The sequence below is a fragment of the Athene noctua genome, chromosome 16 (genome assembly GCF_965140245.1).
Source record: "Athene noctua chromosome 16, bAthNoc1.hap1.1, whole genome shotgun sequence".
NCBI lineage: Eukaryota > Metazoa > Chordata > Aves > Strigiformes > Strigidae > Athene > Athene noctua.
In genome coordinates this window covers 11,989,163-12,014,699 of record NC_134052.1, presented here as the reverse complement: position 1 = coordinate 12,014,699, position 25,537 = coordinate 11,989,163, and the positions used below count along the sequence as shown (strand labels likewise).

Here is a 25,537-nt window from a genome sequence, read left to right as displayed (position 1 = left end):
TCCAGAAATAGCTCCCAGCCGCCTTGGCCTCTAGCACGGTTGCCATGACAATGGAACCACAGTGCTATAAATAGCTCATCAGCACCAAATCTTGTGAGACACATCTGGAATGGGGCCAGCCCAGCCCCAGCCTGACAAATAAAAATAGACACAGGCAGTTTCAAAGGCTGGAAAGGTACAATGTGGCTCGGCTTGTGTGGAGCGGTGGGCAGAGAAACGGTTTTGATTGCTTGTTAGCACGAGATTTATTTGATAGGAGATTGGGAGAAGTATAAAAGTTACTTTATTGCATACTAAACAGTCTTTCTCTAAGGTCTACTTTTCTTTCTTTCCCCCTAGTCTGCAGCAAAACCATACTGTTTTTGAAACTGTAACAATGCAGTCTTTTGCCCACGAGACCATTAAAATAAGGAAAAAAAGAAGAAAAGAGATTTTCAAAACTTCCCCTTCTAACTATTTCTGTACATTTTTGGCTCAAGTGTATTTAAGCACTCCTGCGAGTCTGACAGGCATCCTGGATGGGATCCTGCCCGGGCCGGAGCGCTTTGCTCCAGTTAAAATCACTCACAGGCTCCTCAGTGCCTCCACAAGGTCTGGTACGAGACGTGGCTCCCCAAACCCCTCTGCCAGGCTGCAGCGATGGCTACTCTCCTCCTCACCCTCAACACTGTTGCTTCGGAACCTCACCAGGGAAAAACTGCAGTCGTGGACTACGCAGAGGTTACAAATCAGCTGTGTCTGCAACTCACGCCAGACCTGAGCCGTGCCTTCAGAGGTGGAAGGCAGAATCAGTAGTCGCGGCATAACCCAGCCCACTCTCCAACGGCTCTGCTTGACAAAACTGCCTTTTGAGCAAGCATTTTCTTTCACTTAGTGGGTGAGAAAATGTCGTATTTTTAGCACAGGCTCTTGATCAACCCATTCAATTACATCCAAATTATCTGTGTGGGAACAGAATGTTATGTCAAAAATGTTATTCAGTATATTTGTCAATATTACCCAACAGAAGACATTTGTATAATCAGGAGAGTCAGTATTTTCTACAGCACATGAAGGCAACAGTTCAGGAATCAGACTGAAGTAGTAAAGACTTTGCTATTTCACAGACACTGGAAATAGTAGTCAGTGTGATATAACACAGCGAACACCACTCCCAAAATATAAAATCTTAGTTGCTCTATCAAAAACCAATAGAGACTACAGATGGTAATCAAAAAACTGCAACTATAATAAGCATTTAAGCCACAGTAAAATATCTTCCGTATGCCATAAAGGCACCGTGCACACGCTCCACACAAACTGCACCATCAGCCCACAGGATTCCTTTAGGTCCCTACATGGATATTTTCATTTCTAAAAATTGTAGAGTGACTTCCATCCAGGCTTAAAGCTGTATGTAAACTTCCCTCCCCTTCCCCCTTCCTTTTACCACATCCAGTTTGCTCATTTGCCATCTGAACAATGTATGCTTCAGAAAACAGCAGTTTTCACAGAAGTATTTTAGAAAATGTACTTTATAGCATGCAATGCAGTGCAATTCAGGATTTACTGGTTTTTATAAAGATACTCCAAGTTAGTTTAAGAGCCTATAATCAAATGCAAGTTTTGATTTAAATTATATAAAAAATAACTATGTATTAATTTTTTCCTCCCTTAAGAAAGCAATTCATAAATTATTATGAGATAGCCCCTTCTGGCTCAAACAATGATAAACTTCCCAGTTTTATCTGTGAGAAAGACGAGAGGAAGAGGGCTGTAGAGCAGAAAACACTACAAGGTAACCCAAATTCAGCCAACACTCCAGTCCCTTGCTGGAGGGGCCTCCACAGCACCCCCAGGATGCCTGCCAGATCCCCTCTGCCATTAACTCTTCATTTTGACTAGATGCTGCCTACAGATCCCTCCTCCTCCAGCGATGGCTTTGGAGGGATGCCTGCCCCAAGCAGATGATCTCCTCTTCTTTATGCTTCCAACTGACTGGGGACGCATTTTATCCTGAACGTTACAGCCACCTGCCTGGGACCATACTCAACTACCGGTTTTCAAATGAAACCCATCCCGTCCAGCTTCCCCCCGCCAATAACCGACACAAACCCCAAACACTTGAGGCTCCTCCAGCTGCCTTCATTCCTACTTTGCGAACTTGTCTGAAAGTATTTTCACACTCTCACAACTACCAAAACAACTCACTACCGAGTGCCTCCAAGGCTCACTCTGCAATACAAGCCTGTATATGTCAAATAACTTCAGAACAGTCCCTCACCCCGCCCCAGAAAATTACTTCACCATGCCAGGAAGAAACGTAAGCTGATCCAAGGCCAAGGTTGGGTACAGAAATGAAAGGTAACAGTATGGATGAAATCACTACGTCGTGATCTGATTCCAGGGCAAGCCTGGGGCAGGAACATGGTGTGAGTGAATGGAGGGGAACATGGCGCAATCCCTAATAACTTTTTCTTAAGTAGGCTGCAAAAGACGACAAAAAACGTGGGAAAACCAGCAGCAATTAAGTGTTCACTTAAAATTTCTCACTTCACTTTGCCTTCTGTCCCTCTTCTCCAACTTTTTTTCCTGAGTTTTAGTGGGCGAAACACACCAGAGACTCAGATTTAACCAATGATCCTGTCTCTTGCAAAACAGTATCAAATCTATTGCTTTATACATGAGATGTTATCTCTTCTCTCTACAATTTAAAAGTTTTGTTTGCCTGCCTTAATTTTTAGTGTTTAATCAGTGTTTAAAATAAAACAAGCAGCAAATTAATCTGAAATCAAAGTATCAGTGATCTCTGAACAATTCATGCGTTATGGAGAGCAGAATGAAAGGCAAGTAGTATGTTGGGCCTGGAGAGTTCCCAGGGAAATCAAACCCCAGGCACGAAGGTGGGAATTGGGCATGGTGAAGGGGAGAGTTGATGTGGCAGCATGTTTCTGTGACTTACTTGCTGCAAACTTCGCTGATGCTTGAAATGGTTTTAACTTCCTGTGACTTTCAAAGACTGTCATCTTCAAGAATCAAACTCATAGGTACTCCACTTTATTAAGCTCTGTACACTAACTACTACAATTTTTAATTTTACGCAAGGAACGAAAAGCTGAAGCCTAACACTTAATTGTAAGAAAATAACAATTTGTTTCCATGGTCTTTACTATCTATAAAGCCATCAAGCTGGACTAGTGAGAACTTAAAGTATGGTTGATAGTGAACTTCTCTCCCCCTCTGCCCCTACTTAAATACCCATATTCTTAATATTTTTTTTTTGTCATGGATGTTTTCTAGAAAGTAGAAAGAGATCTACATCTATGAACTAGGTCAGCGATTTTTCTGTTGTAAGCTGGTTTTAATTGTAAGCTAAAGCCACAGAACTTATATACAGAAGAAGAATACTTATATACAGCAGAAGAAACCAACAAAACTGCATCACTGACTGCATCACTCCTGTGCTCTGTGGAGGCTGAACTTGGAAGGAAACTTTAAATTTAGTGATTTTTCAAAATCTATTTATATCAATCAGGTGCAACAGGGATCTTCAACAGGTTTAAGAGTATTTGCTGCTAACTTAGATTAAGAAGACTGTTTAAGCAAAGACATTTACGTGAAAATCAACATGAATAATTTTTAATGGAATTAAAGAGTACCTCTACAGAATATAAATCTGTTTGAAACCTCCCTGACATCTTTGAATGCAAATCAGCAAACGAATGATTGCTTCATTTTCAGATGTCATTTTTTATGTCAACAACCTATGCAATTTGTGTGTCCCCTACTACAGGCTGCTCTGAGCCATTGAAACAGGTGAACCTAATGGGATATCCTTTCACTGTGTTTCAACAAAGTATTTATACGAACCTTGTCCTCATGGTCTTTAGCTCCCTCCAGTGCCATCAAATCAGTAGAATTGCTTTCAGTTGATAATGACCATCACATAAATACAATTTAAAAATTACATTATAAAGACAAAATCAGTGACATCACTAATAAATAAAATAAAAATGATGTTAATAATTTAAAATGTTGATAAAAGCTTATTCCCTCAATAGCTGGGACCAAAAAACACAGCCAGAAAGTTTAAAAAAAAAGACAACCAAAGCCCTAGATCTGAAGTAGGAATAAAACTATACTGACAGCCACAAAATGCTTTATAAGTATTATTTATTGCAATCTGCACCATGTCCTTCAGATGATAAAGGAATTAAAAAATACTTCATACAAGTTTCTGTAATTTGAAGAAACTGAGCTATCTGCAAAAACGGACAATCAAAGGTTCAGACAGTTCCCACATTTTTCACCTTGCGTGTGGCTTGTATAACCTAAACCCCAAACACACAGAATGCAGAACCAGGCACTTCCCCAACCTTCACTTACACACATGTTGTTTGTGGTAACATCAATAATACATAGTCATTGACTATGGAATATTTCCCAAAACTGTATTTAAATATTTAGTGCTTTTAAGCTTACAATTAAAGCAAGCACCTCACAGAATACCTTTACGAAGGCTCACAAACAGCACTAATTTAGCAAGTGACATAATATACCATTTTAGAATATTTTAAATAAAATATTTTGGCCCTTCCCCCTCTCTTCCCCAATGCCTTACTAACTTGACTCAACTTATCCTGAAGCAGAATTTTAATCATTATAAAAATATGAACTCCTTTAAATCTCATCTCTCAAAACAGAAGACTGGCTATAAAAGACCTTAAAAATAGTATTAAAAGCTCTAATAATTCAAATGTCTGTAAAACAGATGGTAGGATATACTTTATACTTGCAAAACGTATTTTAACATTTGCAAAATGTATTTTTTAATGTGGACTTTTCTAAGCTGCATGCTTTTAAGATTAAAATAACAGAGAATTTAGAATGAAGTGTGCACAGGAAAAGTAAAATCCCTGACAAGGCACAACCTTAGCCTGTTTCCTCTCTCAGCCAAGAGTCACGTCTGCTGGTTTCAGCACAGAGAGGTTTTCCAACGCGGTTCCCTGACTCACAGGCGAGCAGTCAGGTGCTGCAAAACATGGAACCGAGACAGGACTGGAGTAGGTGTGCAGAGATGTGTGGGGGTGATGGATGTGCCTGTGTGAGAAAGAGTTGTGGGGTGAGTGCACAGGATAAAGGAGGCAATGGGAAATTTTGGAAGGGCTTTTAAAATCCTTTATTCTCTAACTAGCTTAAGACAGTGTTACAATGAGGAAGTGATAATGCAGCTGCTTCAGGAAGAATTAGTTCTTTTAAACTACCTTTAGTGAATCTATTTATTACAGTTACATAAAAGCATTGTAATTACCTAAACAATTACTAAATATAATATTCATAGAACGTAATTATTTAAGTATTATAACTTTTAAAACCTTCAATAGCAGAAGCATCTTGAAATGGAACCTTATACTCAGGAGAATATTAAGATTCAAGAGGTGGTAAAGGTGACACATACATAACCACCCACGCAGTCTCAGCATCCTCACTGGCCTCCTTGCTGGCAGACTTTACATGGAGGCCAAGGTCTGAGAAAGCCTGGGCAGGGAGTTGTCTCCTACAGCCCCATCCTTCCCTTCTGACATGGGTCTCTGTGCTTCCAGGCAGTGCCAGAGCCTTGACCACAAACCACCCTTCCACGGGTTGAAGAGAACCTCTGCGCTGAGGTATACCGTACAAAACTTAAATTATTGCCATGTTCTCTGGAAACCTTAGCTTTAACACCCTCTTTCCTCAGGGTATAGGGGGAAGGAAAGAGAGGAAAGAAATATTCTAGCCATTATGGTTGCAAAGCAAGTATAAAATGGTGCGATGAGCTCTACCTATGCAGGTAGCATGAAACACATTGAGAGGTGGAAACAAATTTCATCTCAGTGGGCGTTAATTCTGAAACTCCAGTGATGCTGGTTTATGCTTCTTTATTTTAACATACTGAAAAGAAAATATCACAAAGTTATTCATAACAACTCATTTTTGCACCATAAGTGGGTGGACTCCCCACCCACACACACTCAATCACAACTGGGCAGCAGGGAATCTGAGGGAAAGAAAAGCCAAACTGAAGAGCCCAAGGTGTGCCTTCAAATTCCAGAAAATTTCCAAATTCCATTGGATTACTAAAAGCTGTAAAATTCCAGCAGAGGACACACACATCTTGCCCATCTCTTTGTCTGCAGAGGGCAGTGTCTCATGTTTGCATTTTAAATGGCTGAAACCCTAAACCTAAATTATTTATTAACAGATTAAAAATTTCCTCTTCTACATGAAAGGAACATTTAAACAATCTTGGGAGAAGAACTGAACTAAACCAGACACTAAAAATCACGGGTAGAATTGCTGCAGTGGGAAAGATAAGTGGTCTAAGAAGGTATTTCTCTTTCCCAAACGTAGTACATATTCCACATTAACACACGTTAAGGGGTTATGAAACCAGCTGGGGCTTTGGCCGCCCTTACAAAGCTGTGCTCAATATCCAAGTGTATTCTTTTGCACGAAGATAGAAACCCAGCAACCCTCTTATGATGTCTTACTGCACTAAAGAATGTACAGCACCCTTCAGTGTTCTAGTCTTGGTTGAAATACGTGCCTAAAACTTAGAGGGGATCTGACATTCACAGCCCACAGATCTGGTAATGTGCAATTCAAAGCTGTGCTAGGAAGCAGAGGCATGCAGCAGCTCTAGTGAACCATCATGACCCAGCTGTAGCCAGGACTGGCTCACCTATTGCTCTGATACCTGTAACTAGAAGCTGTGTGATTTAAGAGTGCTGAATACAATTCCAGGATTTCCATTTGTTCTGCATCGCTATAATTAGAGCTTCCGGATCATAGTTTACACTAAGAACAGCAGCAAAGACTGCAAGGTGGAAGAGACTCAGATCAGCTGGGTCAGATAGGGAGAAAGTCTGGAGAGAAAGCTCAATGGTTCTGGTGAAAAGGAGGTGTGTTCTTACATTACTTACACCATATCAGGTGCTTATACATACACAGTCTATAAACATTATAACCATATGTGAAACACAGCTTTTACCACACTACAGTATTTTCACTCCACTTCCTCTACTCAGCAGCAAACTACAAGATTCACCACAAAAAAGGGTGCCTCAGCACAGCAACTGATATATTACACAGAAGTTAACAATATGTGACTACTAAATATAGCTGTTCTCTGTTTTCTTCTACATTTTCCAGCCTAAGACACTTTTGCAGCATCTTGAAAATACTAGTTGCCCCGTATTGATTGTGATGCTCTAAACTAGTGACAGGTGCAGAGCTCTCAATATGGCACTTCTCCCTCACCCCATCCCACCCACATATAGATCCTATAGCTTCAGCATGTAAAACTACAGTTATCTTCTTTGTATAAATGCACATGCACAGGAAGTCCAAGAACAGGCTGCCAACAAGCAGATGAGAAAATTAAAAAAAGATCTGAGACACTAATAAACCGTGCCAGAACTGTACACTGCATCTAAATACAGGTTTTTAAGGGAACATCATTGGAGTACTTCTGCAGATAAGCGCATCCTTCGTTTGAATTAAAAAAGAAAAACTCCCTCCTTTGAATGAACCCACTTCCATTTGAAAGACCTGTGTTTTATCAACACATCTCATGATTTTCTCTTTCTTTGCTTAAAGACAATAGAATGGGAAAGAAAAAAAGGCCTACATAATTTACATTTGGGTCACTGACTTTCTTGATTGTGGCTCTGAACACCAAGCCTTTAAAAAGGAAAAAAACCAGCCACTCAAGACACACACTCTGCAGAAGAACTTCCTCCTGTTACCTACATTCATTTTTATCAGTGTAAGCTGCAGATATTTAGTAGAGTTACAGTCAAAAGGTATCCCAAGGAAGAAAAAAAAATTTCAACTGACATCACAACTGAAAAATGCAACTTTTCCAATTTATTAGATTTCTAAGTATGCAGGGAAACTGCCATACATTTACATAAACATGTATGGATCTAACTTTGTAGAGTAAAAATCTGTTTCAGTTTTCTGCATGTCCAGTGTTAATCCATTATGATGCTTCGTGGTATGGATGTTAGAAATAAATACGGAACTGTTCAGAATTTAAAAGATACACTATTTAAAACATGGATACTACAACCTGATTCACCCTGTAATCCATGTATGTATAAAAGCAGCATATGCTTGTACATATTCTGGTAATTAGAGAGTTTTGTTTTAAAAAACCCACCATGTTTCATACAATATAAACATGGTAATTGTCACTATCTCACAATCTATACCGTGATTTCAGTTATGTACAACAAAGGGACTGCTCATGAGAACAAAACTGAGAGGGTAAATCGCACCCCTCATAATAATAGTAACAAACCTCTATTCATTAGTGTTTGTTTGTTTTTAAAAGGTGTTAGTTGAATTACTACAAACATCTCTTACAGACTGCTGAAAAAAAAATGTACTGGGTGCGGCACTAATCGTTCATTTGTAAGACTTGTCTTGAGGGAAATCAGTTTCATATTCTTTACAGCCATGTGACTTTATCAGAAAAACCACAGCGCACGATTTTGGCATAATTAGCAGGACCTTCTTAAATACAGCCCAGAAGAAAGCTCTGAAGGAAACAAACACACTTCACATCATTAGGGAAAGTCATAGCTGAAATGGAGGTACTAGCCTCTGCACAGAACGGCAGAAATCCTACCTATTTTTAGTTCACAATTCCAATAAGAAAACAGCTGGGAGTCTAATAAAATTATCTTGGTGACAAACTTAATGGACTGAACACTAAAGTTACTATTTTTAAATAAAATTCCGAATTGTCTTTCAAAACAAGAAGCAATTAAGCAGCAGTGGAGCTACAGCTTCCCAAGCGTCTGCTAAGGCTTGGCTCCAATCAGATTGAAACTGGGAAATGGCTCAACACCTTTCTGATCCTAAAAATTGGTTGAGGGCCAGGCTCAAAGTTTGGTTGGGATTTTTTTTTTTAGTTTAATGAAAGCAGTTCGGCTTTGACCTGTCCAGTCCTGACTTGCCCTGTTTTTCCCTGCTCGTTCCCCAAACACCCTGCTTATGAGCAGGGATCGTCTCCATGCAGCTGCACAATTCACAATCTGCCCGTGCGAAGAGAGGGTGGAGAGGAGAACAGAAACAGAACTCGTAATGTCTGAAGATAGCTGGTGAAAATGATAAATGGTAACAAACTGCTTGGATCTTGGAGTAGTTCAGCTCCGTGGAGGAGAGGTGGACAGTGAAGTACTCCAGAGGCAATGGTGAAGGGTCAAGGATCTCACCTCGCAAAGAGCTCTGAAAGAGCACAGAGGAATTCACAACATGGAGTATATCGATATTTGCAAATTTACTGAACAAGCCACATAAATCACAATAAAATTAGTTATAATCTGACATGTTCTTTGCCAAATAGCTCTTTAAAACTAGACAATTACCAGTTCCCTTGATAACACAGTGACAATAATGAGTATGTTATACTTGTAACCTCACGTAAGACTATTCCACACTTCATACATACTATATGCCTCATTTTTGATACAAACTTTGAACAACAGCAGTAGAGAATTAGAGTTAGCATTGAAAATACACAGATAACATACTAATATCTAAATTTTAATGTTGCACAGCAGGATCCTAGAATCTGGAATGCCCATTTGGGAAATATATAATTTATGCCAATAAAACAGGAGATCTCTAAATCCATCCTTTCACCCCTTCTACAAATCCACTTACTTAATTGTGTCAAGATTCTTGATGACATTGCAATACTTCCTGGCATTCGTACCATGAAGATTCAACAATAACATCCTTCACTCATCTGATTTCATTTAAAACCTCACACTATCCAAAATTATCCAATGGTTCTGCAAATGCCAGCTTTTATATTTTTCCTGAAGAACAGACACACCACAACATCGATTTACAAATGGGGAAACAAAATTTCTCCCAAGTCTGGCCTTTGATAACAAAATGTGTGGATCCTAAAGGGGTTTAGCCCAACAGAACAGAGGTAAACAGCAAGTCCTCCAGCAGAAATGGTGAAAAGAAGCCATTCAGGCTGAACCAAGAGAAGAGATCGCACACCTTAATTGCAAAATCTGTTCTTCATGGCACACATATGGACAGGCAGAGCTAATGAAAAGACCAAAATAAAATAACAATCAGCAGACTCAAGCAAGATTGGTTCACTACTGAGACTCAATCTGATGAAAGATTATCCAGACAACAGCCACACTCTTTACGAAGCTACATATAAAGATTTACTTGCCAGACATGAAGCTTCAAGATGCCTCACTTTTCCACACTGCCCATGGTTTTATAACGTCATAAATGAGTAATTAAAATTCAACTGAGATGTCTTAATAGCAAATGTGGTGGACAGTGTGTTCCAGACATGATCTTCAACAACTCTGCAAGTATTACCAACATTGGTAATATGAGAACAAAAATGGCAAATTAAGAAAATTCACAGGTATTTTATATGTCTATTCCTATTTTAATTTATTTACAAAAATTACTTAGGTTTCAGAAGGGGTGTGTGTGGGGGGGGGGGTTTAATTTGGTTGGTTTGTTTGTTTTCCAATTGTAAAAACACCTATCTCTCGGCAAAGATCATATACAGCACTACCTGGCCACCTGAACCCAGCTGAATGCGGCTCCCACCAGCACCACACTCCTCTGCAGACCCTCCTCCAAGACCCAAGGCTCTTTCCCTCCCCCAGATGCAACAGCCTTGCTAAAAATAGCCCTTCACTAGCTTTTACTCACAGTTTACATAAGCCCTTTGGGGGAAGGGGAACCTTGCAGAGTACGGAAGGCACCTCACAGCCTTCACAGAAAATTTACTGGGCAGCCAACACGTTTCAAATGTAAACTACCATCCAGACACTGAAACCCCTCACTTGCATAATTAATATGCAACAATTTAGCTTTATTGGTGGATATCCTTCTTGGAGACTTAATTAGTGTACCACGATACAAATACAGTTAACACAGAATTATATTTAATGTGATTTTAACACGTTTCAGCTACAAAACCAACGTATATTATACTACAGAGTAATCAGTTCAAAAATGGCATTTCAAATCATAAAACCTACCAATGACATCCTGCCTACAAATCATTCTTAATCACACAAAATCAGCTAGCAGTTTCTTTCAGTCTATTTAGGACTTAAGTCACATACTACAAAAATACTTTAAAAATACTTCAGTTCAGCTTCAGTATGATAAACCTGCTCATGTAGTATGAGCTTAATCTATTTTTTAATTTTCAACCTGCCCCTCCTGAAGTAAGGATTTTATGACCCTGTTCTCTGCATGCAAGCACATGGTCTCAAACTTTTGAGCCTGCTGGTAAATTTATCCCAAATGTACCACAGACATCTTTGTCAGGGGTCTTTCAAAAATAATAAATTCAGCAATACCTGTGAATGCAGGCAAGCACCCAGAGAAAAAAAAAAAAATTAAAGTCCCCAGTGAAGGAAAGGCTTTGGTGTATCATCAAACAGTGGAATTCACAGAGAAGGAAAAGGAGGGAGAGAACGTGCAAGTCAACAACACTGAGTGCTCCCTCTCCCTGGGACTGGCAGTGATGTATTTGCAGTGTTTCAGCCCAGTGAATAATTGGGAATCGAACCTGGTGCTTTCACACTGCACCAGCAAATGTTCTGGCCTCATTTCATCCTTGTATCAGAAATTTTCTGTTGCCTCCTATCTTTTGGAACACTGTTAACTTTTCATTCCTTTTTTTAAAGCAAGTATTTAATGAGGTTTTATAATATCTTTTCAGGTTTTAGTTTGATAAAAGTATTCTCCTAACTGTTGGCTTCTAATCTTGAAATGCTCCTTTTCTGCATCAATACAGCATGAGTGGTAAGAACTCTCATAAAATAACCCAAAAAACAAAACAACCACCAACAACCCATGCTCCAAAAGCTGTTGTGTGCTTGCTGACTGTGAACATCAGATCCCAAGGTCAGGCAAAAAAGTTCCAGCAGCTACTCACCCACCAAGGCGAGTAATCTGCAAAACCCTAAAAATACTGGTCACACCTGCTCCACGTTTGCCACTGTCAGAGCGCCCGGAGAAGCACACCATTTCAGCGAGCCATTTCCTGCTGGAGCAGCATTTACTGAGGCTTTCACAGCAGCAGTCAGGCCCAGAGGGTCCCCCCCTCACAAGCACCCCACAGCCAGTCCAGCACTGCACCCCACACCCGCTCTCCCAGCACTCCCACCGCCAAAGCCACCCAGGGAACACCCGTCTGGCTGATACATAGGTAATGCAAAAATGATGCAATCAACACCGCACTCTCTCGTTTCCTCAAGCATTTATTTATAGCTTGCCCTGTATTTTGCACCTGCAGATCTTCCTCCTGCGGAAGGGATTCCTAGTGAAGGCTGCTCCAGCCCATATGGAAGTCTTTTATTCTGCTTGTTTCTGTATCATACCAAACTGTTTGTTCGAATCACAGGTCAGAACAAACCTCATTCAGGGCTTTTTCGGTTTGCACAAAGAGAGGTTGTGAAAGCATGGGAGGAAAGGATGAGAGAAAATGAATTCTCAGGAACTAATACAAGTTTTAACAGTTGCTTTGACTGATTCTCAACACTTGACAGCAATGTTTTTTACACCACTATGGTAATCTGCTCTACCACTAAGTCCAATACTAACAATTCAAGATGTTGTTTTCTCTGTTTTTTAATAAACTTATGAGAATTTGACGGTAAAACTGAGCACATTTTTTAAATTAATGGGTAAAACTTCAATAAATACAAAAGTCTACAACCTAAGTGCGTAACAAATTTAGAGTTTAGATAAACACAACTCTTATTTTAAGTTCTCATCCTAACTAACTCATTGTATCACACAGACTGAGCACTACCTGTCTTCACAAAAGCAGAGGACTTAAGGATTACTGTGTACACAATAATATATTATTTTACTGGTTTTAAATTTATTCAACATAGGTGTTTTGGTTTTTTTTTTTTGAGAACTGAGATTACAGGAGAAGTTCCATCTGCAGGTGAGTTACTTTCAGGGTGAATTTTTTGCACTGGCCCTACCATAAAAAAAGTTTATTCTGTGCCTAGTGAAAATAAAAACAAAATACAGAAAAAAGGGCAATACCATCTACAAGATCCATGTACAGGGAAGGCAAGCCAAAGAATATTGAGCTCTCAGCAGTTGTGTAGCTCTGCCAGTTGTCTGACTTTCTGAACATGTCAAACCTTGTCAAATGTTGGCCCTGTCTTGCAGTAAATGCAGCAACTGTGTGTTTATCAGCTTTGTCCTAGCAGGCCAATACGGTGTTTACTACAATAGTGAGATCCCCTCACTCCAGGAATGCGTGGCATCGCTTAAAGGATGAAAGACTGCTTGGCAGAACACCAAGGAATCTATGCAATCAGTAATATTTGTGAAACCTGTTGTTAATGAATTAACTTGTGTTAGGAGAAACTCCGTCTCCTTTAAGAGAGTTCCTATAAGGATGAACCCAGGCTATTGAATTTTTCCTAATCTTTAAAATCATGAAACAAAACCAAAATTGTGCAGTAATGCTGTTAGTAGCTCATTTAATGATTTTGTGTAACAATGCAACATACTCATGCCTTTAGTAAATTATTTTGTGTCAGGTCTATAACAACACTGATTAATCGCTCAAAATGTATTGTGCATTGAGCGAGGGTTTTGAATGCTCACATGAAAACTCATTTACTGTTATTTTTTATATATATAATTGTTTAAAAATATAGGTCATTTTAATTACAAGGAAAATGATTTATGAAATCTCAAAACTTAACAAATGATCAACCAAAACAATCCACAAAAAACTCAGCCTTACACATCTTGATTGCAAGTTTGAAACACTACTTTTCAAACTCTAAATGTTTTGCAAAACTAGCTCCAGATAAGTATAGCTTTAGGTATACACGTGTATACATATCACACAATTATGTGCAGAACTAGCACCCTGACAGTGTAGTTCACTAACTCTCATTCTATTATGAACTTGTACTTATCAACAGAGCAGGAGACCAATGGGACATTCACAGCACCTCTTCCAAAAGTCTCAGTGGACAGAAGATGTTTTTTCATATATTTCTAGCATCTTCTCTCACACTATTAATTAATGCTACAACAAAAACTTTGAGGACAGGGAAAGAAACAATGGGAAGGAATTGGAAACCTGTTGCCATTAAAATGCAGAAATTAGAAGTTTAATTAACAGAAGGTTTTGGTTCATATTCCATCTCCTGTTTTATTGCATTTCAATTTTCCCTTCACTCACAAAAAAATTCCTCTGCATTTGTATTTGTATGTTTGCAGAGAACAGTGCCACAAAAAACAAAGCAGAAGCATGGACAGGTATCAGAACTATGTTGACTAAGAAGTCCAGATACTAGTGAACAAAACAGACTTGAAAGCAATTACAAAAACAGGCATTTGACATTTGGTTTTAAAAAGTTCAAGATTATTTTATTTTCTCTTTCTGAAATAGAAATCTCAGGATTTATGCACATTTTGTTATTTATCTCTATTATTCAATTATTAAAATCATTTGGTGATGCAGGTATAGTACTCTTTGTCAAACAACACAGTTTGCCATTTTAACCACCAGTAACAAGGAATCTATTATTCTCTTCAGTGAATTGTTTTTGACTCTGTGTTAACTTTATGGGTGAAGGCAAACCATCAAGAAATTGGGCTAGAGAACAACTTTGCAGAATTCTGAACTATAGCCAAACACTTTTAGTACAGCACTACCTTATGAAGCTGTATCATTCTCAGGTTTATACAGTAGTAGCTACTAAAACATTTACATTTTTTGATCACATCAACTTTGGTTTTAAAGCAGACTATTAAAGTAAAATATCAGCTAAGAGATACATCCTGAGCTATTACCAGATACTACCAGCTGGACTCAATGCAATATTCTTCACCAGCTAACTAAAATGTCAATATGCTTGTTATATAGTCCTGCCTTCATGACACTGTCTTGATGTGCTTTTGCCATTCAAAATGAAACTTATCTGTCAGAGGAAAACAGCAATCTGCTGAACAAATCATGTGAATGTCTACTTATGATCACCGGGGAAATTTATTATTTCACGGACAAATTTTATTTAAATAAAATGTTAACATTCACACCAAAGTTTCAAAAATACTCTTGGGCAAGCACGTGCCTAAGGAGCAGATTTTCTGTATGTGAATTTGTTACCGAAACAAAGAAATAGCTGTTGTATGAGCAAAAGCTCCATTTGCACGTGAAAGCAAATGTAACACACTGAGAAATGAACATTCACTTCCATTAAATCAGGCATTCGGCTAGACCAGCACCGGGGTTTAGCCTTAACTCTTGCAGGCATTAGCAAGTGATACACTTAAAACTAAAAGGCAAAGTGTGAATATTTGGATGCAGGACTGCGTCAAAAAATTGGGGAAGAAGTTCCTGCACAGTTTTTTCATGGTCTTCAGATCAGGTCAGCCCTGCCTCTAGCTGGAGGCAAATCCCTAATATTTACAACTAGGTACAAAAGGAAGTTGCATCTGCAGCCCAAAGGCCAGAAAGGAACTGACACATTAACAGATGTGTGGAACAAAGGAGAATTAAAAGCGGCAAATGAATGAAGGCAATGGGTGTGGGGGGGTTCTAAGTAGCAGACTGAGTGAAAGTGCAGGCAGAAATCAGATTCCTGGAGCAAACAGTTAAATCCTCACACAGTAATTCAGAATGATGCAGTGGACATTGCACACACCTCAAAAGTCTGTGGTGTGACTTCTTAAATTATTCACATTTTGGACTTCTAAAGGTCTTTCTGCCATCATGGCTCATCACCTTTAGTATTTTCACTTATTGGTGTTCCTAATTTGTAAGACTCAAGCAAGCTATTCTAGGACACCTTTTGTTTTGTCTTGCTTCATACTGGGATACGATTTATTTTGAAGCAAAGAAGTTTATCTGGGGTTGAGTAAGCCTGAAATTACAAATTTATGATTAGCTGTGACAACAGTTGGAACATGTGTTAGATTCATAATCCATTTATTGGCTAAATTTAGGTAATCTGGTTTTCACAGCACTTGCCAGCAGGCACATCCCTGCTATTGACAGTCAGCAAGAAAGGGCAGACATATGCAATAGTTAAGTATAATTCACTTACTTATATATTTGGGCTCGTTTTGTTGGTAGTGTCTTCACTGAAGTCATGCAAAACCAGGAGGCACTGTGCTTTCCATCATCTACAGCAACCCATTTCTGCACCTAATACCCCCTTGGATTGCAAAGAAAATACAACCTACGCTGTATTTTTTTTAAATCTAAATTTAACGTTGTTTAAACATGATCCTTTATTCCCTCAGACTGAAGAAAAATAGGGAGAAGACCCTAATTCATTTATCTCTAAGTGCTCTGGAACAAAATAAGGTGGGTTTTACAATCAAGACTAAGGATTAGAAGGTAGATGATCTGGGTCTATTCCTTGGCTTGCCAAAGAATACACACAGCAGTAGGCAAGCTCATCGGTTTTAGATCAGTGAAAGGGGACATGAATATTATTCTTCCTCACAGGAATGTTTAACAATGTAATTGTTAATGTCCGTAAGAAGCTCATGTATGCCAGGAATATAGGCCAGGGAAATTCCTGTCCTGTTGAATGTGAGTACGCAGACATAGCTTGCAGAGCTGGAGGAGACAAGAGCAACTACTCTGCCAAAATCGCATTGAGTGGAAAGAAAGTAAAAAGTAGTAATAAATAAGAAACTAGACTAACAGTAGTACCACTGATAAATCAGTCACTATTTAAAAAGGTGAGACTTTCAGCAAACATGCTTTACTGCGTGTTCCATGAAGGGAACTTTGTCATGAAGTGAAATCAACATGGACAAAAATCATTAAGTGCTCAGATCAGGGCTCTTAATTGCTCTCTACAAGTCAGCAAATCCAGAAATAAAACACACCATAAATCTTAATAAAAATATAAAGAATTTACAACCCATACCAAATTAGAAATTAAAAAAACATTGCGTCCACATCTGCTGATCCTTTAGCAGCCCAGCACAGCAGTCGGTTAATAGCTGCCCTCCCCCCTTTCTTTGATAAGTATTTTAAAAACAAACATCTTAAAAAATACTTCTCATAAAACTCTTCTGGAACAGCCTGGCATAGTTTCAAGGTATCGGAGTGGCTCTGCTGGTGCTGAAGTTCAAGAAACATGACTCTGCACCTAGCCCAGCCACCTCCCCATGCTTTCTCCTTCCCTGAAATGGCAGGCAGCAGGAGAAAAGCCGGCACGGCCGGCGGCAGGAAATAGCGTGAGAATGGGCTCCCTCATGCTACTTCCAGTCCTTCCTGATATCGGAGGGTGTGAAATGGGCTGCAAAGACTGTCTCTCACATTATTTCCTTTTCCATCCCAGTCAAAACCAGGAAGCGCCAGCTAGGAGATACGCAGAGAAAGCATAGCATGAAACAAAGCACAGAATCACACTGGTGGCCAAAAGCCTAACTAAGCCAAGGCTAACTAAAGTAAAAATTCAAGTATCTGGGCACAGCCTAATATTAGCAAGTCGAGAAAAAGCACTAGGAGGCTTGTGTACCCATGCTTTGTTTTTGCTTTGCTACACAGCTAATCTACCAGCTACTGACATTAAACCGATTTTCTTCAGGACATCCACAGGCTTTGGCTCAGACCTTACAGGACGGTGGTGGCATCCTTCGTGCCCTCTTGCCAAACAGCACGTTTCTATGGGAGAGATCCTTACTCTGACTACTCTGCTCTGTATTTGTGAGGCTTTAGGAACAGAGCTCAAATGAAAACCGAGGTAGAAGTATTAACAACAACAGCACTTCAGAGAGATCATGTTTGTTTATATTTGACAGAAGGCATGTATTTCACAAACAGGTCTTGGCACATTACAGTGGAAATGGCTCCTATATTCTTACTGTTAAGTAATACATTCTAAATAAAATGCAATCATGTGCCTTCAGGGAATAAATATGAAGGACAGTAAATAATTTATTTATCACTTTTTGGGGTTTTCTATATTCTAGACATTTCTGCATTCTTCTGTTTGTCACTAGCCCAGGGCGGTATCACATGGCAGCTTCAGTACAAACATTCATTCTCTTCTGTATACATCTCCACAAGATGCAAGCACAATGAAATCTGCTCTCCTCATAGATAATGCTCCCTCCTCACAGCTAAAATACATTCCTCTCAGAGAGAAACTGGTGCCAACCTCACAGACCATGTTGTTCTAAAAGCAGAATTGAAACTAATTACTTAGTCCAGATGAGAAAAGGGAAACAGCCTCCTTTCCTTTCTCTGCCTCTCAAGACTGTAAAATATGCCTCGGCAGGAAGTACAGTAAAGCTCATGATGAGCAGAGGCAGCTACTCTTTCAAAATGAAGAGGGTTCCTCTGAAGTGACATTTTCATTTAGCCAGTGAGCTCAAGGATAAAGGGTGGGATACCAGAGGGCTCTCCAGCAGATGAGGTTACCCGCCGGACCTCCCAGCTTCGCACCTCCAAAGATCGTAAGTGCAGTTGAATGGAAAGACAGGATGGTAGCTACGGCTTTTGGTGAAGTCGTCTTTCCTGAGCCAATGCAACCAGGAACTTGGTGGAGCAATGATAATAATGCGTATTATTGTTAACTTCTTAAAGGAAGACACTGAAAAATTGCAGCAAGTCAGCACAAAATAGTATTTAAAATTCCTGCTCAGGAACAGGTGAAAAATACTGTTTCCAGATGCCAAACACCTACATTCAAGTTAGGTAGACACCACACGTTACGTCAAGAATTGTATTCATTCCCACTTTCCTGAGAAAGGCCAATTAACAAAAAGTGGCTATTTCCCTTCTTTCCTCAGCACAAATTCCAACTCCCCAACATCTTTCCTTTCAAGATGCTCCAGCATTCTGCAGCTACGCCATACAGTCCTTAACTCTGGAAAGACCTTTTGTAGCTAAGCTGCCTGAACGGAGAACCAGGTTTTGCCCACAAAAAGCAGAATTCTGAAAGTGGCAATGTTGAAACTGAAGGGAACTAGGTAAGTCCTCATGGCCTTCCCAGTACCTCACTGCCACCATCACACCACTAACAAAAGATGGAAATAAGAGGAGGGAAAGGAGTTGTGCTAGTTCCCAGAAGACAGCGGGCGGGATGCCAGGTGCTGCCACACAAGCAGACCACAAGCCCTGCAATGTGCCCACTCCCTGAGGACAGGCGATGCAGACCAGCCTCTTAAATGCTTCAAGATCCCTGAAGAAGCTCTGCATACATTTCACGGAGGTTTGGCAGAAAGAGAAATTAATTTCATTTTGATATTAATATTTCTGAAAGCCAAAGCCCTGTAAGATACACACTCCTCACTGTTCCTTGTTAAAAAACAGACAAAATTGATTTTTAAACATTCGGCAGAATCTCCTTGCAAAGTTTCCTATATATAACCGTGTCACTTCCAAGAGTGAAAAAACCTGCTTTTTAAAAAATGCAGAATGTTAAATGAGCCCATACCAAGACAAACTTTACACTAAGCAATTCACACTTCAAAAAATGGCACTTTTAAAAAAATAAAAAAATTTTACAAACAACTATTAAAAGTTAATTTTTGTGAAGAAGAAACATTGCTTAGAATTTTTAAGTAATTCACTGAACAAAGAATCCATTAATATTTAAGAATTTATTCAAATTTTAAGAGCAAGAAGGGATTTTTGGAAGCTGGATTGATCTTCAAAGAGAAAAGCCACTTTTCTGTCTTCCATTTTAAGTATGCCTTTCTTGTTTTAAACAGGGACTTCAAAAGGGGAAAGTGTTCAGAACCCAAGACTCCTCTCTGAGCCTATGAAAGAACTGACAACTCTAACACTATTTGCTCAACTTTCTCTTTTAACTTCTATTACCTCTAATGACAGTAGCTTGCACATTCAAATTAAAACAGTCTTCACATGATAAATCTCATCTACATTTTATATTTTACCATTGCTACACTTTTTTTTAAGAGTATGTTCACCAGGTTAATTTCAAGGTATCAACCATGGCAGACTTTACAAGAAGTAATTTCTGTCAGGTCCCTTGAAAATTCAGTATGATAAAAACAGGTTCAGAATTTCAAAGTGACATTAAACTACAAGCAAACATTTTGCCATTACTTTGCATATCCTGTTATTACAAACCAATGCCACTACACGATCAAAAAAGCCAAAAAGGACAAGAACTACCAAAAGTAGCAATTAGAAAGCTGCTTCTGAAAGAAAATAATGTCATATACTTTACTATCAAACAGAATAAATATTAGAATAATGAAATATTTTTAGAAGGAGACAGCAATGGTATCTTAGGAAAAAAAAATCTGAAATTTGTCAGCAATGTACAAGGTTTATTTTTGGCTCAACAGCCCATGATGTAGAATTAAGTGTTCCACTAGATGGAGCAGGACAGTAAAACCATCATGAAGGCCATCCCCCTTGCTGACCCATGAAAAAGTCAATGTCCAGCAATCAGGGATGATAACAATTTTTGCTTTCTTCTCCTTTCTTTAGCTTTCCAAAAAAGGGCAACACAAACCCCCTTAGTACTTAACAATATCTACTTCTTCCCATCATAGAAGTTGACTATTAACAAACACTAATCAGAAACAAAACTAGTTTTTTCCCGTTTCTATCAGCTTTTACACTAGAAAGACAAAATTTACTGCAGAGTTGATAGAAAGTGACAATCTTGTAGTATTTTTTGGTTGGCTGCAACTGAACTTGCAAAAAGATCAATGCCAAATGATCAAACGTTAGTCACCTAATGCAAAAGACATTGCTACACATCAAACAAATTCACACAAGAAATAATGGCAAAACTTCAAAGATGCTCCTAAAGACCTGCAGCTGTGCAACTCATAGTAAAATTATCTCTTTGGTTTCTTTTCAAACAGAGCTAATTGTTGATTTAAGTCTACCTAAACAAACAAACAAAAAAATCTTACAAATTTTATTTCATCAAATGTTCTTAAAGGAGATGCAGCAGTAGACAAACTGCTGTTGTCCATCATGTGAAATGAGAAACCTGCATTTCCTTGACCATTAAACCTTATTTCAGCTTCTCCAAAAGAAGCAGAGAGAGAGTATAAACTAACAAAGAACAGTTTTAACCATTAATATTCCAAATTTAAGTCCTTCAGTTCTTGAGTATATGCAACAGAAATACCAGAACAGTCACAATTATCACAAACATCTTGCCATTAAAAAAATCTGAACCATACTATATTACTAGATGCGAAAAGCAACTGAAACATGCAGCAGTCTCATGACAATACTAATTATTGCAGTGGTATAAATTGCAGAAAAGAATGAATCATTCTCATGTATGTGCATGAAGGCACACAAGCAGAAGTCTTGGTCACTGATCACAGGCTACTGCCCATGACTGTTGCTGTCATCTCTTTCTTTTCAGATAAATAAACTGCACTAAAAACAAAAGCTACAAAGATGGGCATGTTTCGCACCAACGTACTTTCCAACCTACTAAAACTTGCTGCAGTATCTGAAGGTGTCATTTGGAAAGAAACTTGTCTAAGTGGAAGAAGCAGGAAACTTGGTCTTTGAGACAATACAACTGTCCACTGCATTAAGGTGTCAGTCTGTATTAAGGCCACTTGCAATCATCTGCAAGGTTTTCAGTGTAAATATTACTGTCTAACTGAATGCCATTTTTTCCTGCTTCTCTGAATAGCTGATTACCAAGAATTCGCTATGTAGCATACACTTATTTTCCAAGGTAAGGAAAAGTAAGCGTCAGGACCATCCAGATCACTGTCATTAATGTGCAATAGAAAAATTTGTATACCACAGTCAATATACAGCAGAAGAGAAACAACACTTACTACTGTGCACAATCAATCAGTTGATATTCATTAGATCTCTCATAGCAGGCTTTCACACCTTCGTCTTGCCAAAGCGTTTTTGTATGTTCATAAAACTCCTGAAAAAGTAGAAGTAGTATTAGCAAAATGGATTATATATGAAGAAAATCAGCAAACAGTAATATATCATTACCCCTGTAATGAATGGTAAATAATAGCATATTTAACAAAAGACTTTAAACATTTTTAGAATCTGACTACAGTTTAGTTGACTTGTTTTGACTTCAATATTTTGTATACACTTAGAGAATTGCTTCTCAATCATTTGGAGCCCAACTATATATTGCAGGAAGGGTTAACTCTACATTAATGAAATCTTGTTGGCATTTTTAATAATTAATGCTATTTGATAACATTTGTTCTTATCTCACAATTCCACTGCATGCTATATTTGGCTTTCAAGATTTTTTTTTTTCTTCAATGAGCCACTACTTCTCACTAATGCTAACGTAAAGGTAGCAAATGATGACTAGGTTTTACTTGGCTTTCCAAGTTAATGAGGATGTCTGGGGACTACACAGACAACTCTAAGTATATGCAGAATTTATTCTTTTACGGTGTAAAGGGATATTGAACTACAGAAGAAATACAGTGATATCAAGCTAGATTATGTTTTGATTGTTTCAACCTTAAAAATGATAAGCCAACATACAAAGCAGACAGCCAAAAATGGAATGCTTCAGTTTTGTGTTTTATACATGTGTTACAGTTTCAACAACAATAAGCTCATTCTTTTTTGCAGATAAAAGATGCATTTTGGCTCCAGCAGGGGCATGTGCAATATGTAACTGTATTTCTGGCTATCAGTCTAAGAACTTTGAATAGACTTAGAAAGAACAGCAGATGCCTACACCACTGTGGGCATTACTTTTATCAATGACCATGGACTTTTCTTGGCTGTCTTTCAGAGCTTTTGAAGTGGTTTAGACTAAATACTTTTCTTCTGATTTTAAGTAGCTCAGGTAACTTATTCCAAATTAGCTTTTCTGCATCAAGGACAGCACATGATCTTTAAAATAGTAGTTGTATGTATTCTATTTCTCCCCCTCCCCTTTTTCTTCACAGTAGAAATATTTTAAAGAAAAAGAAGATATTATTTTAGATAGCTATTTTACTGCTTCAAGATTCCTCCATTCACTTAGCTTTGGAATCACTCAGTTTCTTGGGATAACAGTCTCTCAAATTCTTTTACTATCAGTGTGGTACAAAGAAATGGAACACATCTAAACGCGACTTCCAAGGTTTCACTTCAATATCTTAAAAAAAAAACAAAAAAACAAAACCAAAAACAAAACCAAAAAAACCCCACCCAAACAAAAAAATCACTTTTCTACCAGAATGTTAACTAACACCTGAACCGTACCAGAGGAGTAGATGCTTTAAATGGCATCTTAAAGATGCGTAATGGCATCTTAAAGTAAATTTAGTGATGCAGATTTTCAAACCATCTTCTTTTTGGCAGGTATAAGATGTGTATGTGATTGTGTGATCATACAATTGTGAGTACCAATAATGGAAACAGCCTATCAAATGTAAATTCGATATTACTTTTATTGCTACTGAATATTCACTAGCTGCACATACACACAAACAATGGTAAATGCACACTACACATCAAAGAAACTATGGAAATTTTTTTTCTATTTTAAAGATATTATTTGTTCCCTGCTTTTATGAACTGTTCATGAACAAAAAGCCCAGTTAAATTTCCTTCGTAAGCAGATAAGAAGATATTACTTGATGTTTAGTATTTTTAGATTGTATGACCATTTGCTGATAAAGGAAATAAATGAATCTAAGTCCTCAGTTTTCTTTCTCCCACTGCTGGAATTATGTTCATTGGAAGTTTTCATTTTGAAGGTTTCCAATTTTTTGGCAGTTGGGGGACTGTCAATTACCTTCAATCTTCAACTGTATCAGTGAGGAAACTATCTTTCCCAAGCAAAAAGAAGTAGCAAGAGAAAGTAAAGAAGAGTGGGGGTTATCTGGAATCTCATTGTGTTTGAACCAAACCCATTTTACAGTGGCTTTATATATTTATTTTTACAAGTGACAGTAGACTAGTATGGAACATCTTATGACTCACTCAACTTACTACTACAAAGCCGGGAAACTGAAAAATTGAACTGTCGATGGCATGAGATTTTTTTGTTGAAATAGCAGCTGATTCAAATGGACACACATTGTTTAAATTTCTCATCTAATCAAGATAACTTACACCAGACTTCAGACAGTTAACTAAACCATTTAGCAGAGACAGGACTCTAAAAGATATCTACTTCAAACCGGAGACAGCATCTGCCAAGCTAATTATCTCCAAATATACCCCAAAATACTCGCTTCATCCTGTATTACAGTAAGTAAACAAATAACTAGGCAAAGATAAGTTTATAGAAAATGCAATAAAACACGAAGATTCTTCATCACCTACAAATGTACATTTAAAGTGAAGGGCAGCAGTGCCTTAATGAAAAAAAAGTCACAGCATAGTAAACCTCTGCCCACAAAAATGAGACACAGAAGTCCTTCCTCACTACAACTGTGACATTTTGGTAGAAAACTGGCATAAAGCAATTATTTCAAACAAGTTATGAATGCCTGCATACCTTGTGGAGAAACATTTGGAGTAGTTTCTGCAATCACTCTTAAAATGGGATGTAAAGTAAATCCAGTACCTGGCCCTGGCATAAACACATTGATAATAAAAAGCCGAGGATTTAGTTGAACACAACAGTTACATATTCCTCAGAAGAGTCCTCCCTGTGTTTTAAGGCAGTTCTTAACTTCTAAGAAAATATGTGGATTACAATAATGAGTTAATGATCAAAGTTGCTAGGCCTAATTAGCAATAAAATACTTAATGCTGACTTTCTGTCTGTCCTGATAATCTGAACTATAACCAGCAATACTTACGCAATCTTTTCAATATGGTTATTAACTGTCCATGTGGGATGGAAAAAGAATTTAAGTCCACATTCTTTGAACTTTTTACTGGCATTTCAAAATCAGGATCTACAACAAGTAATGAGTAATAGATTATTATATTAAGACACAGTGGGGGTTTTTGGAGTGTTTTTTTGTGGTTTTGGGGTCTTTTCTTGTTGTTTTGTTTTTTAAAACTGAATTACATGACTTTTGATAGCCAAATATGAAGGCCTTTTATTAATAAACAACCTTTTGTCTTTAGGCTATGTCAAATATATCTTCACAGATTCTGGGACTAGTGCTGGTTCAATTTATACATCTGTAAACTAGGAAGGTGTTCACCAAAGAAAAGTTGAAACTGGGGTTACAGGGTTCCACTCTTGCTTTATTAGAAGCCTACTTACATTAGTGACTGATTTTGGAATTAAGACATAGTAGCTAGTTGCTAAAAAACAGTTTCTCCCTCCTTCCCAATACACCTACACTAACCACAATTCTGAAATACTATTTAAGAAATAGAATAACATAAGAAATCCTCAGCATCCCATCTGAGTCATGGAATGCAGCCTGGGGCTACTCTCAGGGAAGGCAAGTAAAACCACAATATTTGTTATGTATTTAGGTGAAACAGGGGCTTCAGAGGCCACCAAAAAAATCAAGTTAGCAACAGGGTTTGGTGGTGGGGTTTTTTTGAGCTAAATAGGTCTAATTTGTATGAGAACTCTAAAAATAATGA

At 38.2% G+C, this 25,537-nt stretch overlaps 1 protein-coding gene across 3 annotated transcripts in view; it reads right to left on the bottom strand.

Moving 5' to 3' along the window:
- GNAS (GNAS complex locus) overlaps positions 1 to 25,537 on the bottom strand; it is a 163,179-nt gene that overhangs the window by 19,727 nt on the left and 117,915 nt on the right. For all 3 annotated transcript variants that reach the window (XM_074920589.1, XM_074920591.1, XM_074920590.1), the window contains one exon: positions 21,838 to 21,935. In XM_074920589.1, coding sequence (XP_074776690.1) covers positions 21,838 to 21,935 — 98 coding nt within the window. The remainder of the gene's footprint in view (positions 1 to 21,837; positions 21,936 to 25,537) is intronic.